This window comes from Larus michahellis, chromosome 2 (assembly GCF_964199755.1).
Source record: "Larus michahellis chromosome 2, bLarMic1.1, whole genome shotgun sequence".
In the NCBI taxonomy this organism is placed as follows: domain Eukaryota; kingdom Metazoa; phylum Chordata; class Aves; order Charadriiformes; family Laridae; genus Larus; species Larus michahellis.
This window is the reverse complement of record NC_133897.1, coordinates 11,592,913-11,609,528: the sequence shown is the minus strand read 5'-3', so window position 1 is coordinate 11,609,528 and position 16,616 is coordinate 11,592,913. Positions and strand designations below refer to the sequence as shown.

The 16,616-nt window shown below is 40.8% G+C and overlaps 1 protein-coding gene across 1 annotated transcript in view; it reads left to right on the top strand.

Moving 5' to 3' along the window:
• The first annotated feature begins 3,334 nt into the window (after positions 1 to 3,334).
• NCAPG2 (non-SMC condensin II complex subunit G2) overlaps positions 3,335 to 16,616 on the top strand; it is a 49,071-nt gene continuing 35,789 nt past the window's right edge. The window contains exons 1-7 of the mRNA XM_074574143.1: positions 3,335 to 3,668; positions 4,364 to 4,458; positions 7,429 to 7,620; positions 8,603 to 8,717; positions 9,232 to 9,389; positions 10,279 to 10,413; positions 15,981 to 16,075. Of these exons, the coding sequence (XP_074430244.1) occupies positions 4,384 to 4,458; positions 7,429 to 7,620; positions 8,603 to 8,717; positions 9,232 to 9,389; positions 10,279 to 10,413; positions 15,981 to 16,075 (770 nt within the window). The 5' untranslated portion in view covers positions 3,335 to 3,668; positions 4,364 to 4,383. The remainder of the gene's footprint in view (positions 3,669 to 4,363; positions 4,459 to 7,428; positions 7,621 to 8,602; positions 8,718 to 9,231; positions 9,390 to 10,278; positions 10,414 to 15,980; positions 16,076 to 16,616) is intronic.

The window sequence follows — 16,616 nt, the reverse complement described above, 5'->3', positions numbered from 1 at the left end:
CAGTTTGGATGGGGGAGAGAATCAGAAGAGTAAAATTGAGAAAAAAATGGTAGGTTGAGGTAAAGACAGTTTAATAGGTACAGCAAAAGCTGCACACACAAGCAAAGCAAAACAAGGAATTCATTCACTGCTTCCATCAGCAGGCAGGTGTTCAGCCATCTCCAGGAAAGCAGGGCCCCATCACGCATAACGGTGGCTTGGGAAAACAAATGCCGTAACTCCAAATATCATCCTTCCCCCAGCTTTACATACTGAGCACGATGTCATATGGTATGGAATAGTCCTTTTGGTCAGTTGGGGTCAGCTGTCCCACCTCTGTCCCCTCCCAACCTCTTGTGCCCCCCAGCCTGCTCCCTGGCAGAGCAGCATGAGCTGCAGAAAAGGCAGTGCAGAAAAGGCCTTGAGTGCTCAGCAACAACCTAATCCAAAACACTCATCCCAAATCCAAACCGAAGCACTACACCTGCCAAAGTGCCGTGGGAGAAAGCTCTAGAGGGAAGGGGGGCCCAGGACAGCTGGTCAGTATTCAAGGATCACCTTCTCCGTGTCCAGGAGCAAACTATACCGACAAAGAGGAAGGCAGGAAAGAATGCTAGGAGACCTGCCTGGATGAACAGGGAGCTCCTGGACACACTGTCACACAAAAAGAAACTTTATAAGGAGTGGAAGAAAGGACAGATAGAATGGGGGGCATATAAGGAACCTGTCCGAACAGCTAGAGACCTGGTGAGAAAAGCTAAAGCTCAGTTAGAATTAAATCTAGCCAAGGAGATCAAGGGAAACAGCAAAAATTTCTATAGGTGCATTAATGGTAAGAAGAAAACTAGGGAGGGTGTGGGCCCCCTCAGAAAGGAAATGGGGGAGCTGATGACAAGTGATATGGAGAAGGCCGAGGTTCTCAACAACTTCTTTTCCTCAGTCTTCACTGGCAAGGGCTCCAGCCACACTCCCGGAGTCACAGAAGACAATGGCAGGGGTTGGACAGAACTGCCCATCGTAAGTGAAGATCAGGTTTGTGACCATCTGATGAACCTGAAAGTGAACAAGTCCATGGGACCTGATGGGATACACCCACAGGTACTGAAGGAACTGGCAGATGAGGTTGCTAAACTAAACCGCTCTCTATTATATTCCAAAAGTCATGGCAGTCTGGTGAAGTCCCCACTGACAAGAAAAGGGGAAACATAATCCCCATTTTCAAAAAGGGAAAGAAGGAGGAACCAGGGAACTATAGGCCAGTCACTCTCACCTCTGTAAGAGTACGGAGCAGGTCCTCCTGGAGGCACTGCTGAGGCAGAAGAATAATGAAGAGGTGATTGGGTGCAATCAACACGGCTTCACCAAGGGCAAATCATGCCTGACAAACCTGGTGGCCTTCTATGAGAAGGTCACAACATCAGTAGACAAGGGGAGAGCAACTGATGTCATTTACCCGGACCTGAGCAAAGCCTTTGACACTGTCCCGCATGACATCCTGGTCTCCAAGCTGATAAAATATGGGTTTGATGGACTGACAATTCAGTGGATAAAGAACTGGCTTGACGGGCGCACCCAAAGAGTGGCTGTCAATGGGTCCATGTCCAAGTGGAGGCCAGTGACAAGTGGAGTCCCTCAAGGATCAGTACTGGGACCGGTCTTGTTTAACATCTTCGTCAGCAACATGGACAGTGGCGTAGAGCGCACCCTCAGCAAGTTTGCCAATGTCACCAAGCTGTGTGGGGTGGCTGACATGCTGGAGGGAAGGGATGCCATCCAGAGGGACCTTGACAGGCTGGAGAGGTGGGCCCATGCCAACCTCATGAAGTTCAACAAGACCAAGTGCAAGGTCCTCCATCTGGGTCGGGGCAATCCCAAGCAGCAATATAGGCTGGGCAGTGACTGGCTTGAGAGCAGCCCTGAAGAAAAGGACTTGGGGGTGCTGGTGGACGAGAGGCTCAACATGAGCCATCAGTGTGCACTAGCAGCCCAGAAAGCAAATCGTATCCTGGGCTGCATCAGGAGAAGTGTGGACAGCAGGTCAAGGGAGGTGATTCTCCCCCTCTACTCCACTCTCGTGAGACCCCACCTGGAGTATTGCATCGAGTTCCAGAGCCCCTACTACAAGAAAGATACGGATGTGCTGGAATGTGTCCAGAGAAGGGCCACAAGGATGATCAGAGGGCTGCAGCACCTCTCCTATGAGGACAGACTGAGAGAGTTGGGGTTGTTCAGTCTGGAGAAAAGAAGGCTCCGAGGACACCTTACAGTGGCCTACCAGTATCTTAAGGGGGCCTACAAGAAAGCTGGGGAGGGACTTTTTAGGATGTTGGGTAATGGTAGGACTAGAGGGAATGGATTAAAACTAGAGATGGGACAATTCAGGCTGGACGTTAGGAAGAAGTTCTTCACCATGAGGGTCGTGAGACTGGCACAGGTTGCCCAGAGAGGTGGTGGAAGCCCCATCCCTGGAAGTTTTTAAGGCCAGGCTGGACGGGGCTCTGAGCAACCTGGTCTAGTGGGAGGTGTCCCTGCCCATGGCAGGGGGTTGGAACTAGATGATCTTGAAGGTCCCTTCCAACTCTATCAATTCTATGACTCTATGCTACCAAGAAAGTTAACTCCATCCCAGCTGAAACCATGACAAAGGGATACTGTTTCTTAAGCCTATACAAAAATTTAACTAAACACCTCTTACACCTTTGAAGGTGGTGAGACTTCTACGAGACAGCTACAGAAAGGTAACAGTAAACTGGTATGTAGATTTACTGCCTGTCTGGGTAATTGACTGGATGCTCCTCCAGGGGAAGGTGTGTAAGCAAGCCAGCTGTTACGATAAAGTGAAAACAGAAGAGAATGATTTCCGTGTAGCCCAGTTTAAAAGCAAGCAGCATGGCCGGCACCGAACTCCTCACTAATGCCAGCCACTAATGGGCTGCAGCTGCCCAGACGTGCCCATTACCGGGCCTGTCCTCTCCAGGGATATATACACCCCCGCTCCTCCGGCCCTCCTGCGACCCGGCAACAGCCGCCCCGCCCTCAGCGCCTCCCCCATGAAAGGTGGCGGTGCGGGAGTGGGGATCGGAGACAGCGGTAGCCTCGGCTGGCAGTAGCAGCCGCAGAACCACAAGTCACCCAGGCGGCACCTAACTGAAAGCAAGCAAAAAAACAAAAACGTGGATTTTGAGCCCAGTCCCGTGTCGGTGTGCGGGGCGGGGGGGAACGCAACACCCCGCCTCCCTCAGCCCGCCCCAACGGCCGCTGCCGCGCGCGGGGAGGGCGGGGGAGGAACCGAGCTCTCGCGAGACGGGAGCTCCGCGGCGCCCGCTCGCCCGCCCGCCCGCGCGCGCGCGCGCGCGCGCGCTCAACGGCCGCCGCGGGAGAATTCGAAAGGGGTGGCAGCGCGCGCGGCGGTGGCAGGGCCGGGGCCGGGTCTCAGGGCCGTGTGAGGGAGGGCAGGCGGGCAGCGCCGGGAGCCGGCTGAGGGGCGCGCTGTCCCCTCCGCTGTCCCCTCCCTGAGCCGCAGCCGGGACTGGCCCCTCTTCCGGCAACGGAGCGGTGGGGCCTGGGCTCTTCTCCTGCCCGTCACACCGGGCCGTCTCCGGTTCTGTTTCCTTCCTGTGCTGGCAGCGCCGCGTTGTTAGAAGCGTAACCCCCCGATCTGCGGGGCTCCCGTTCTGAGGGAGCGGTAGGTAAGTGCCCGTCTGTCTTTCCCCTTCTACCGGGGGCGTACGGCGGCCTGTGGGACCGTGCCGCGGGCCTGACGGCAGCCCGGCCAGCCCCTGGCTGCTCCGGGACAGTGCCCCGGGTCGGCCCCCGCTTCATTCCGGGGTATGGCTTTCCGCACAGCAAAGGCGATTTAAGGCAGCCTCCCAGCTGCTGGGGGTGGGAAAAGCACCTCAGGAATCGCCTAGGGTGGGAGGAATGCTTAGGTGCGAAAATTCATCTCGTGGTCATAGAAAGTGGCCTTGCCCATTTTCCATAGTCTTCACCAGACAAGAGAGAAAAAGAGAACGTTTTGCTGCCCATCAGTACATTTAATATAAGTAAATGCTGTTATTGGGAATGAGGGCTAGCTAAATAGGGGGTATGTGCTGGATACACTGTTCTTCTTAAAGATAAAAGTATCCATTAAAAAGTTCTTCTGTTTTAAGACTTGTCTAGTAAAAACAAGAACTAAAAAGAAATCATGCAAATACTGCAATGTCGTGCTGTTATGAATCTAAATGCTGATTCAGAGAACAGTATTTTGGAGGAGGAAACATCTTTTATTTATAACTGTGTAGATGAAGAATGTGAGTTCATACGTTCTTCGCCGAGAACCAAAATGATACTATTTTGAGATACAATACTTTCTGTGACATTTTGTTCTGTTTTGTTTATAAAGCGAGGAAAAACAAGACCACAATGAAACGCGAAGCATTTTTACAAGTGGTGTCTAAAGAGTCTATTGAAGACTTCTTGCGTTATACTCAGAATCCTGTAAGTAAGCCATTATACATGTTTCACTAGTATTTGTTCATTCTTTTGATAGTTTAGGCTGTCCACTTTCTTTAGTCCGTGTGTAATTGTACTTGATAGTTCTTTTTATTACTTAATGTTTTGGAGATGGGATAGATGGCTGTCTCTAAATGCAGTGTGGAGAGAAGCGTGAGGAATAACAGAACAAATCCACTGAAATCTGCTAATTAAAAGTTCGTTCTCAAGTTGTGTATATGATGTTGCATAGCAATCAGAAAGAATAATTTGCGTTGTGATGTTTTCCATTAAGCTTCAATGTCTGGTATTAAGATGTACATGATTTCTCCTAATCATCTTTTGATAGCCTTAATAAATGGTATTGTCAGATTAGTTTCTTAAGGTTTCTAATCAGTATTTTCCTAATATTACCTGTATCAGAATAAAGTAAGTGGCTCAGTTGACCTCTATGTCCACAGAGGCATGAACTAATTTACTAATGTAGCAGATGTATTAAGCCTACGTTTTCTATGATGGGGATCATGTTCTATGTAACAAGTTTAGAAATATTTATCTCCAAGCATCATTGAATCTTTTTCCAATAGATTTGCTATTTTTTCATTTGCACTCCTGTATGTGATTATGGATGACAACTTTATTACCATATTGCCCTTCGTTGAAGTCTCCTTCCCATTTTTCCCCAAAACTGAATACTTTAAGAAGAAACTGTGCTGTTTAGGATAACACGTAGTACTTGCAGCATTTCCTTTTCGATTAATTTGGTTGTGTTTTTTCTGCCATCTCCATCCAGTAATCTTTCTTGTCATATCTTGGTCTATTTGGATTAAATGTTGTTTTTTCATCCTTTTATTTTTAATCACCAATTCACAAGAGTTGTCTTGCAACAGTTTTCAGTTGTTTCCAATATCTCTGGAAATAGCTGGTAGAATGTCACCAACTATAATGAGCATATTGATTAAAACTGTCTTCATGCCTTCATAGCGTAAGGGAACACAAATATCCAGATTACGTTTTGAATTGTCTAAGAGACCTGAGTTATTTTATACATTTCCTTTTGAAACTTTCAGTGATGGAGGGTGTTTGACCGTATCTTATCTTAGGATGATGATCCTCGTTTTAGAATCTCCCTTGAATAATTCTTGACTGATTTTCTAGAGGAGGCTGTGGTACCATATTCTGCCCTTTCGAAGCAGATATATAGCCACAGAAAGAAGAGGAAAGTGTGCTTAGAGCCTCACTGCTTTTCTTAGTTTTTGTACTATATTTATGCCCTGTTTTTTCTAACTATTTTGTGTTCTAGCATCAGAAGTTGCCTTTTTAACTTATTTTTCAAGTTCTGTTCTTAGCATTATTACTTCTTTCAGTGTCTCTCATTTCTATACCCTCCAGCTCCCTTTAATTTTCCTTTTCCTTCCTCTCAATGTTTTGTTTCATTCAGATCTTCTAGAATTCCAGGGGCTTGCTAGTTTTCCTTCAAGGTTTGCCTTGGGCTTTTCACCTTTATTTGCCATCTTTTTAAAATATTACCATATTGTGGCTCTGTTCATTGAGGTCTTTATCAGGCACTGTTAAATTTTTCCACTAAATCCTGTTCTAGTTCAAGAAAATGCATTATTTCTTAGACAGGAAAATAAGAATCACGGATATGACTACCACTGAATGATATCCTTTTCTCTCACAGGTCTTGGAATAATTCTGTCTCATATCATCCCAAAGAAAGATCATAAGGCTTTAGTCTTATTATGAATTCATTCTTTTTGTTCAAAACAGTACAGTCTTAATAACCTGTCTTTTGCGTTAGTTTGAAGTAGAGGGCTGCAGAACTCCCTGTGAGGCCTTTGGTTTATTGTATTTGTTTCCAGCTGTAGAGTAGGATAGAAATTCTGTTATAAATATGTAACAGGATCTTTCTTCTCATACTTTTCTGGGAACCTTCTAATACTTACTGCCACTTCTTTCATTATTTTCTGTTTTTCTTTTTCCCTTCAACATTTTTTTTTCTTTTTGATTCCTAGTTTTTAGTGTATCTGCAAACTAAAAATATTTTTATTTCAAGATCACGGACATTCTCTATTCTCTCTCTTTCCTAGGAAGTGTTTTTGATCTGGTGGACCTTCACTTCAGTATTGCAAATTAAATCTCAAAAATTATCTGTACTGCTCTTGGCTGTGCCTGTTTTTTTCTTCTCATGTTTTGTCTGCATATACCCTTTCCTAGCAGGTTGCCTTACCCTTCTTTGGTGCCAGCTGGCTCTTTGCATCTCTGAGGTAAATTCTTCTAGCAAGGTTCTTCTGAGAAAATAGTTCAGATCTGTCTCTTAGTGTCTATTAAAGACTTCACTAATAGTGGCTTCCTGCTCAATAGAGCTTAAGAGGCAAGTATAGGGTTAATGTGCTCAGGAGTTAGGTTTGACTGGGGGGGCTTTAAAACAGTGCCGTATATAGCGCACTGTTCTATGCAGATTGTACTCCAAACCCTGTAGTGCTGTCCATATGGCTGTACTGACTGTTCAATTTCTAGTCCTTGCGTAAGGATTTTCTTTCAACAGCCATCATCAATCTATATTGAAGATAGCAAAGACATGATCAGGGACTTTAATTCTGTGCAGTTGTGAGCTTCTTAACTAAGGGTATGGAATTGTCTTCATTGGGAATGAAGTATTTAGAACACATGAGAGGCAGAATTTCATGTTACAGGGATGTGATTTATGTTTGGTAGTTTTGCTATTAAGGGCTAAAGATTTTAGTCTTAAAAGAAGCACTCTTGTTTCACAATAAAGAGTTAAACAGCATGAATTTCTCATGCTATTTTTTAAATAAATTCAACATCTAGAAGGTATGTTATCTCTCTAACTGCAGAGGAATGGAAATTAATCCTTAATGTAAAAAAAGCATTAATTTTAGGAAATACGATGATGAAATAGAAGCCATTTCGCTGGTGTGGAATCGTATGATATCTTCTGACCATTCACAGCAAAATACATTTGATCCTTTCGACTTGACTGAACTACTTCAAGAATTGCCAAGAAAGCAGAAAGAAGTACTATGGGAGAGGCTGATGCGGCTATTGACAGAGACTTTGATGGACAACCCTGTGGAAACGTGGCAGAGGGTTGAAGATGATGAAAGTAATGATAACATGGAAGCAGAGAGAGTTCCACAAATGGTAAAAATCTTGTAAAATAAAAATATGATATTTCATATTTTCTGGGAAAGAAAATGGAATATTTGCATAGCATCTGAAAACATGCAAGGGTTATCAAACATTGTCTCATTCTTAACTGACTTCTTAACTATCATGCTCAGGTTAAGCTGAGCTTATGTTTGTTCTATAGTATAAAAGATTAGATCTGCTGATAATTTTAATTATCAAAGGGGAGACTTAGTTTTTTCACTGGAGTCGAGTGGGCTTTTTGTATGTCTTATTTCAGTAAACAAATGTTGATCTCTCAGATGTTCCTTAAGTATCTGGCATATACTATAAGAAATTCATTACCTATTTTATTCTGTCATTCTGTGGAATGAATATCGTGAAATCTAGATTGACAAATTTAGCTTATATAGAATTTCTCTTACTCAGACCCTCATATACTGCGTTCTGCACTGCAGGCCCCTTGGTCTTGAGAATACTGGGGGAAAAAGGTTATTTAATTTTGGAAGAAAAAGACAAATGCAGTGAGGAAATCATTAGGGAGACCTAGAGGCTTGTAGGAAATCCATCATACGTAGACAGGCCTGTAAAATCGTGTGCCTGGATGTAAAGTCACCAGATCTACACGTTTTTGAGTTGCACAAGACCCTGCTAGTTAGTGTCTTTTTAGCTCTGAAACGGATGTGTGTTTGGGTGGTTTTGTTGCAGATGAAGTTTTTATGGGAGGAATGAATACATGTGTACAGTCACCGAGTTATCTGCTAGCTGGACCTGAAAGCCATTTTCAAACTTCTTGAAATGGATGTACTTTCAAAATCTATGCTTTTGCCTATTTTTATTTCATAGGTTTTGGGTGCCAGTATACTCTTTGTTCAAAATGGAAGCATAATAGCAATTCAGCTTTGCTCTGCGTTGTTAAGGTTTATTGCTTGTCATCATTCTCTTCTGAGTATAAAGTAAACTGCAGAATTGTTTCCTCAACATTGCTTTCTTTCAGAAACAAACTCTAGCTGTGATCCAAGGAGTGGCAGCTGTAGTTACTGCTTCCATACCTGCAGTGGATGAAACTGTAAACTACAAAGCTCTTCTAGAGTGTGTTTTTATATTAAATGGTGCGTACTTATCTGTTACAGAATACAGCATTATACTGGTTTTTTAGCAGATGACTATACTAGGCTTTTTGTTTGACCTGACTGGCCTATGGAACAAAATTTACAGGAGACAAGTTGGTACTGATGTGAGTTCTTATTTGAGGAAAAAATTAAGCGAACGTTTACTTAAAAATCAGTTACACAATTTAAAATTTGGAACTTAAGTAGTTTTCTTTCTCCCAGCTGTTTACCCAATGATAGATAACTTTCCTTATTCTGTAGCTTATAGTGATTTTAAGGCAAAATGTAAGATTGTTGCTAACTTCAGTTCGTTCTCACTGATCCAAAAACTTGGCCAAAACCTTAAGAGTTAATAAAGCTGCCTAAATGCTCACAGTAAGAATAAGCCATTAAGATGTATAAATGTGTCACGAACTAGTTGATTTTGTGAGGTATAGTTAGTGACTAACAGAATAAAGTTTCACAGGAATAACTTGCTTCATTGCAGTAAATAATTACTTTATTACTGTTGTAGGTATTCTTCCTGCATCACCTGAATCTGAAAAAATCCTACAGCGTGCTATCCAACATATATGTGAAATGTGGTGGGAGAAAGGACTGGAAGGGAAGGAGCAGCTAGGGAAGACTCTGTTTATTATTCTGCTAAGAAAAAGCCTGGCTAAAGCTGCTACGGTATACTGAAGTTATATTGACTTTTAGGTTATTACTGAATATTCCAAGAAAGATTATCCCTCCAAAATACCTTTTATGTCAAGTTACTTGTTTTTCATGTCATAGTGCTTCTTAACTAATGAAACCTAGGATGCATGTTGGTTCCAAAGTGTCTTTATGGTGTTGCTTGCATAAGAAACATGTTAAAATGTTGCCTTGTTTATAACAAACTTTAAAGATTTTTGGCACTGATTTCACAAGTGAACTGGGTTTTTTTTACTTTCTTTTTTTACATTCTTTTTTTATTTATTTCTGCACTCATTTATGAAGTCCAGTGACTAAGGTTTAAATAGCAATTAACTCAGTTAATTCAGGTTTTAAGTACTATATTCAGCTACTTATAGAGACTTCTTATGTGGGAAGGTTCATTCTGTTACTTTGTATCTCTCTACAAATAACTTCTCTTATTTTTCAATTAATGGACTGAAATTATTTTTTTAAATGTGTGAGTTATTTACAGTATTGTGGCATACAGATTTTGCACTAACCCAATAAATATCTCCCTTTCTTATGTTTATCTTTTATTTTTTCCTGTTAACTGCTTTAATTGTATAAAGTTTCGAAAGTGGAATAATACAGCTTTTATCTGTCTTGCATGAAATAGCAGCTTGCTTTCTGTACTTAAGCATGTCTTCAGTTGTTGGAAGTCAGTATTTATGCAGTTACGCATATTTTTGTAATTTTTCCTAATGATGCAGTGAAAGTCAATTAATGTTCATAATTTTACAATCTGAAAATCTTCTATCTGCAACAATGCATTTCAAATTCAATATCTAAAATCCTTTGAATACTTCTTCACATTAAAGCTGTACCTAATTCACTTTAATATGGGGGCTTTTTCCCCTGTCAGGGTGCAGATATTGTTCGTCTATGGAATCTACATCAGACATTACTTTGTTTTGATTACGATTCAGAGGAGAGTAATGAAGTCAAGGACTTGTTGCTCCAGTGTTTTATGAGTGTAAAACACATCAAAAAAGAAGAGGTAAGCAAACTTTTGTCTTACTGTGATTTTATGTGTGTGGGCTTTCGTTACTTTTAATGGTTTTGCATTAGGCCTTTTTTTACAGTACAGTAGGCAGCAATGCAAGATAAATCAGCTCTGACTCCAAGGTATCAACGGCTGATCTTTGTGTTTCATTTGGAAACCCTTATTCCTATTTCTGACATAAATATAAAAGTATATGTCTAAGTTATCACTCATGTTCTTGTATCCTGAGGTAATAACAACCAAGTGCTTTGCTTCCAGTGCATGTCCCTCACTACTTAAAAACCATTCCCTGGTATAATTCTCTTCTTTATAGCAGTTTTTCATTTATTGGAGATAGATAACTTTAGCAAAATAATTTCCCTTCTAAATGATTCCATTTAGAAGATTGCATTGCCATAGTCTGTTTCAAAAGTAGTATAAGGAGAACCCAACTTTACAGCAAAATGAGAATTATTTTATTTGTCTACCTGTATTTCTCTCGGTGAAGAATTACTGTATTTGTAGTTTTTAGTGTGCATCAAGATAATAGTACCCAAGCTTTCTTTCTGGTTAGGTGACAAGACAACCTGACATTGGCTCTGAAGTTCTAACTCCTCCTTGCCTATTTAAAATACATATTTTCCCTTTCATGGAATATATGAACTTCTGTCATAAAATGAGCTCTGAGGCTGCTGTGTGATTGTGGCATTATGGGCATATGGGGTTTTAAAAATGATGGTAGGGAGTGAATTAGGTGAAATGTTTGACAGACCAGGTTTTGGATAACAGCCACTAAAATTATTTTTTTTGGTTACTTATTGTATTTTAAGATGTTTTGATTAAAATTGTGATGTACTAAGGCAATGTGAGAGGTGTGAAAGGAAGAAGAGGAAACACGCGTGGAAAGAGGAAAGACAAATAAGACTTTATTGACTGATTTTTGTATTTGGTTTCATGTCCTAAATCTAAAATTTCATTTTAGATCATTTTTTGTCCTCTTGAAAAAGTATGTTTCATGTATGCATCCTTTGTCACAGTATTTAAAGTGCCTTAGCTGTGTTTGATTCTGTATCAATAATTTTATTCTGTTTTATTTGAACCTACTGCATCACTTCTAATATTTCATATTTGTATAGGCACAGTAAATAATTGAGAATTATATATTTAAAATGAAACTGCTATCTAGGCTTCAGAAACAATTTATTCCAGTTATTTGGTTTTTTTCTTCCTCATCTTGTGAGATTTTTAGTAGAACATATGTTAATTACTACATGTAAGTTTTTTCTAAAGAATCTTTGGGTGAAACAGCCTTCAGTATGAAACTTTTTACATTTTGCAGGGAAAAAAAGCAGTAGTAGCAGACTTGGTACTGAATCTTTTTCCTAGCATATCAAAACACATTCCCTTTGCTTCACCAGAATATGCAAATTTGGTCATACTTTGCACATATACTTTTCTGCCCAAGCTTTTGTTCTTCCCCTCTCCTCATGATTTCTGTTCTCTCTAGATTTTGTCATGTTTTCTTTTTTCATATGCCTATCTCTTTCTAGGTAGATTTAGAGAATGCCTTATTGCACTTTTTGCTCTGGCATATGATCGTTAGCGGTTTAAATCCTTAATCCGGAGTCCTTAGCTTTATGGCTAGAAGGATTGACTGAAAGTAGCAGCTCCCAGCTGGGAGCTGAATTTACATTCTGTTAGTCCAAGCATTCCTTTATGATAAAGGTGAATGATGTAAACAACTGTTCACAAATACGGACTCATATTGATTATGTCCAATCTTCTCAGCAGTTCTTTCCATTGAAGTACTAGTACTGCCTGACAGGCATCAATTCTGAGTGCTGAAAACTTTGAGTGGGCTTGGGGAGCATTCTTAATTTCAGAAAATACCTTTTTAATAATACAGAACTTGAGGTCTGTTTATTAGCCTAAACCTCTTTACAAAAAGCTACAAAGGCTGTCAGTAGAGCTGAGAGGTCAATAGTCTGTTGCCAGATTCAGTTCTGGACCTGACCTACTTATTAGATTATGATAGTGGGTAGCACTTGGTAGGGTATCTCTCTTTTCAGGGCTTCCAGGACCTGAAAGAGCTTCAGGCTCTTCATCTTCAAGCCTGATAAGCTCTCGCATGTAATCAAGGATGCTTTGTCCATTCTCAGACTTTTTGTTAATTTTAATCTTTTAATCTGTCTATTTAAGAACTCTCTAGGTTTGGTTTTGAGTTGTTGGTTTTTTTTTGGTTGTTTTTTTTTTGGTCCCCCCCGCCGCCCTCTCTGAAGAGTTTAACACGGGAGGGGGAGGAAATAGTAGTTGCTTCTCCTAATTCTTCTGATTATTCCCAAGTAAGTTATGTTGCTGAACATTAAAGTTAGAATTACAGAGTTTGAGGTTGCAAAGGACCTCTGGAGACACTAGAGGTCCAACAGTAGTGGTCCACCTCTAGTCCAACGCTCTTGCACAAAGCAAAGTCAGCCAGAGCAGGTCGCTCAGGGCTGTGTCCACCTGGGTTTTGAATGTTTCCAAGGATGGAGACTCCACAGCCTCTCTGGGCAAGCTGCTCCAGTGTTCAATCACCCTTATAGTGAAAACAAATAAAAAAATTAAAAAAAAAATTCCTTATATTCAAGGGGCATTTCTTGTATTTCAATTTGTGCCCATTGCCTTTTGTCCTATCATTGGGCACCACTGAGAAGAGGCTGTTACCATCATCCTTACATCCTGTCAGGTATTTATATACATTGATAAGATTCCCCTGTGCCTTATCTTTTTGGACTTACCAAGCCCAGCTCTTGCAGTCTCCTCTCCTATGAGAGATGCTCCAGTCCCTTAATCGTTTTTGTAGCCCTTTGCTGGACTCACTCCAGCTTGTCCATATCTCTGTTGTACGGGGGAGCCCAGCACTGGCCCCAGCACTCCAGATGTGCCTCACCAGTGCTGTGCAGAGGGAAAAGATCGTGTCCCTTGACCTGCTGAGGGAGTTTAGTTTTAATGACAGCCCACCTCACGTGCATTCTCTAATTTCCCTGCCTGGCTCATTTTGCTAATGGTATATTTATTGTAGCACCATGTCTAACACACCCACAGTAGCTCTGCTGGACCTTTTTCTTACATTCTGTCTATTTCTAAAATGCTAATAGTCTTAACCAAATATCAACATGACCTATGAATTGCCTTGTGATGAAACTGAACTCCTATATATCAGTGACAATATTCCCTTTAGTGCCTGCAGGCTTGTTCTACAGTTCCTGAGAAAAGTATACCTAATTCTTTTTAGAGTACATTTCCCAGAGCATAGCACCATAGCAGCTTAAGCTGCTGTAACTCCAGGTTGCGATGATCCTGTGTTGCAATTGGGTAGAATTCCTGTTTTCCTCTCCACAGTACGAATGCTCAAGCAGCGATGTCATGGGTTGATTGAAGTAGGTAGCTGATCAGTTTTTCTTCTAGTAAGATTTTTTCAGCCAGATTAACTGCCTGGACTTGTTTGTCATATGCAAGGATGAAGAGAAGGGGAGGGTCAGGAATGCGATATCCTGGTTCTAGATCAGATTAAGCTGATGCGGAATTGCACATTTATGCCTCATTGCAAGATCAGGGAGTTCAGTTTTTCTGTCTTCCCAGACTGTGCTATTCAATGCACAGTAATATTTCTCAAAGGCTTATTTTCAGGCTGCATTAGTGGAGTCATCCTCTGAATTTATATCTCTGTGTGATTTATGAAAACATTCTTTTTCATGTGGGGTTTCCAGTCAAACAACTGGAGGGCCATGCAGAGCATATATTACTGTGTTTTAGAAGTAGGCCTATTCTACCCTCTTCTTCCTTGCTAACCTTCTGTGTGTGTATACACCTGACAAAGTCACATGTACTATATTCACAGGCACAGCAGTGCAAGATGCTCAACACTCTTTTAATGCATTAACCCCAAAGATGACTAGTTTGCAATCTTATTCACCTGTCACCAGTTTACATCTCATGATACTAAGAATCTTGATAACAGTAATTGTTTCAGATCCATTGATCAGAAGCAGTAGATTAAATTAGATGCACTTACTATCATTTTCAGGATCGGGGTCAATCTGTTGAAATCTAAGGCAAAAAGAATTGGTTGAACTGCTGAAAGCTACTTTGTGACTATTCTTCATCTGTCTTGCTGCTGGGATTGTAGAAGGTGAGATGAGTTTGAATTTGGACTCATCTTTGCCTTGTTGAGGCAGGATCTGTAGGTCAAAACTCCCTTGACCTTTTGGTTTGCCAGGGATGTTGATGGAAGAGTGCACCACTGGGACTCAATATACATATTATACCACCAAAGTTGGAGATAAGTGGCTTTTTTTCATTATTTTTTTTTCTTTTTTGGTAGAAGAAGCTCTTATTGACAACAGGAAGGATTTTATCAGACCTGTAGACAAGGGTCTTGACATTATATTCAGCTTTGATTTTCACGGTCTTCTAAACTGCTTCTTGGCCTGAAGGCATTTAAGCTACCAGTTCCACTAAAGGGCAGTTTCTGCCCATATGCTTCCTTCTCTCTTTCCTACTCCATGATATTTCAGCTCAAAGCGTGTCTGGCATTATCAGCCATATTTTCTCTATTAGGTCAGAACATAACTGTTGGTCCACCTCTGAACAGAATTGCCTTTGAAGCTCTGCTAACTCTTCAGTGCGCCTTTTGAACTTCCGCCAATGTGCTCTTTACTATTGCATCTCCTTATTAATTTTCCTGAATTATTTGTGACTAGAAAGCTGACCCGTGCAAATGATCCTTACAACTGTCCAACTCACCCTTATGTGTGATTAAACTTTTCAAAGTCTCAGAAGCTGGATGCCTTCGCTTCATCTGTAAGATGCGCCAGAGTAAGGTTGTCCGCACAGATAGCGTGTAAGGCTCTAATTCTTTATTTCTGGAAGAGCAAGGGCTTATTTCCTCCATCCACAGCCTTGCACTGCCTTTTCTTGCAAAAATCATGTTGCTCATCAAACTTGTCATCATCATTTCTAACTTGCTAAAATGGAAGAGAACTAATTCAGGAAAAAAACTGAATAGTGGGTTGTTTTTGGTTTTTTGTTTTTTTTTTTGTTTTTTTCTGTTTTCATGAATTAAAGCAGCTCCAGGAGGCTTGCAATATTATTTTTCATGAGGCAATAGGAAAGGAACTGTCCTTACTAATCAGGACATTTATTTTCCTCAGTGGCCCAGCTGTTCTCTGTGGCTTTGTCCAAAAAATGTTTCTGTATCCAGTGCTGGCAGAGTTGTCATGCTATTTTATTTGTACCTTCACCGTCATTACAGTGTCATCCTGGAATGACATTGCACTTGAAAAAGTTCTGATGATGCAGCCTTCATGAGGGTCTGGAGTTGCACAGTCCCTTACCGTTACGGAATACTACTTGAAGTCACACCAGAACAGAATGGACATTGAAAAAAATGCAGGCAGATATGTAATCCACATGTTCACTTGTTTTGCGTTTTCTCTACAGTATAAATAAGAGTAATGCTTGAATTCTGTTTAAAAATTAAGAATCTTAATATTTTTTTTCCTGCAACAATCTCATCTACGCTTTTCCCCCCCTCCCAACAGGGAAGAAGATTCTTGAGCTCTTTGTTCAGCTGGAATATAAACTTCATTAAAATGATCCATGGAACTGTTAAAAACCAATTACAATTCTTTCCAAGGTACGTATCACAGTTAGAGTTCTTAATGATCGTTAAGAGCTTGGCTAAAATCTTGTTTGTTTCATACTCTCAAATACCTAGTATATTGATAAAATATATCAGAATCCAGACACCTTCACATCTCTCAATGTAACTACCATATTGTTTTAGCAACTTAATTTAATAGTTGCTCTGCACATACCTATGTCTACAATTATAGATGTAGGAAAATGCTTATTTAGCATTAGGTAAAGTTAATGACTTCCACATAAATTGTGCTGCATTACTTGCAGTGTTTGTGTGAGAATTGCAGGTCCATTTCTGCTTCTGTAAGGTGTTTTTTGTTTTTTCCTATGAGCAACCTCTACTTTAAGTTGGTAAGACTCTATATAGAGGCATTCTAATAAGTAACTTGCAGGATCATAGCCTGAGAACTTGAATGATGAATGAAAAATGTGGATTTTTTTTTCCTTTGATTATTCAGAGAAATAGTACAGAAGTAATTCTTCATATTAAAATCAGAGGCTTTCTAATTCTTTCAGTTAGAATAATGTATACTTGT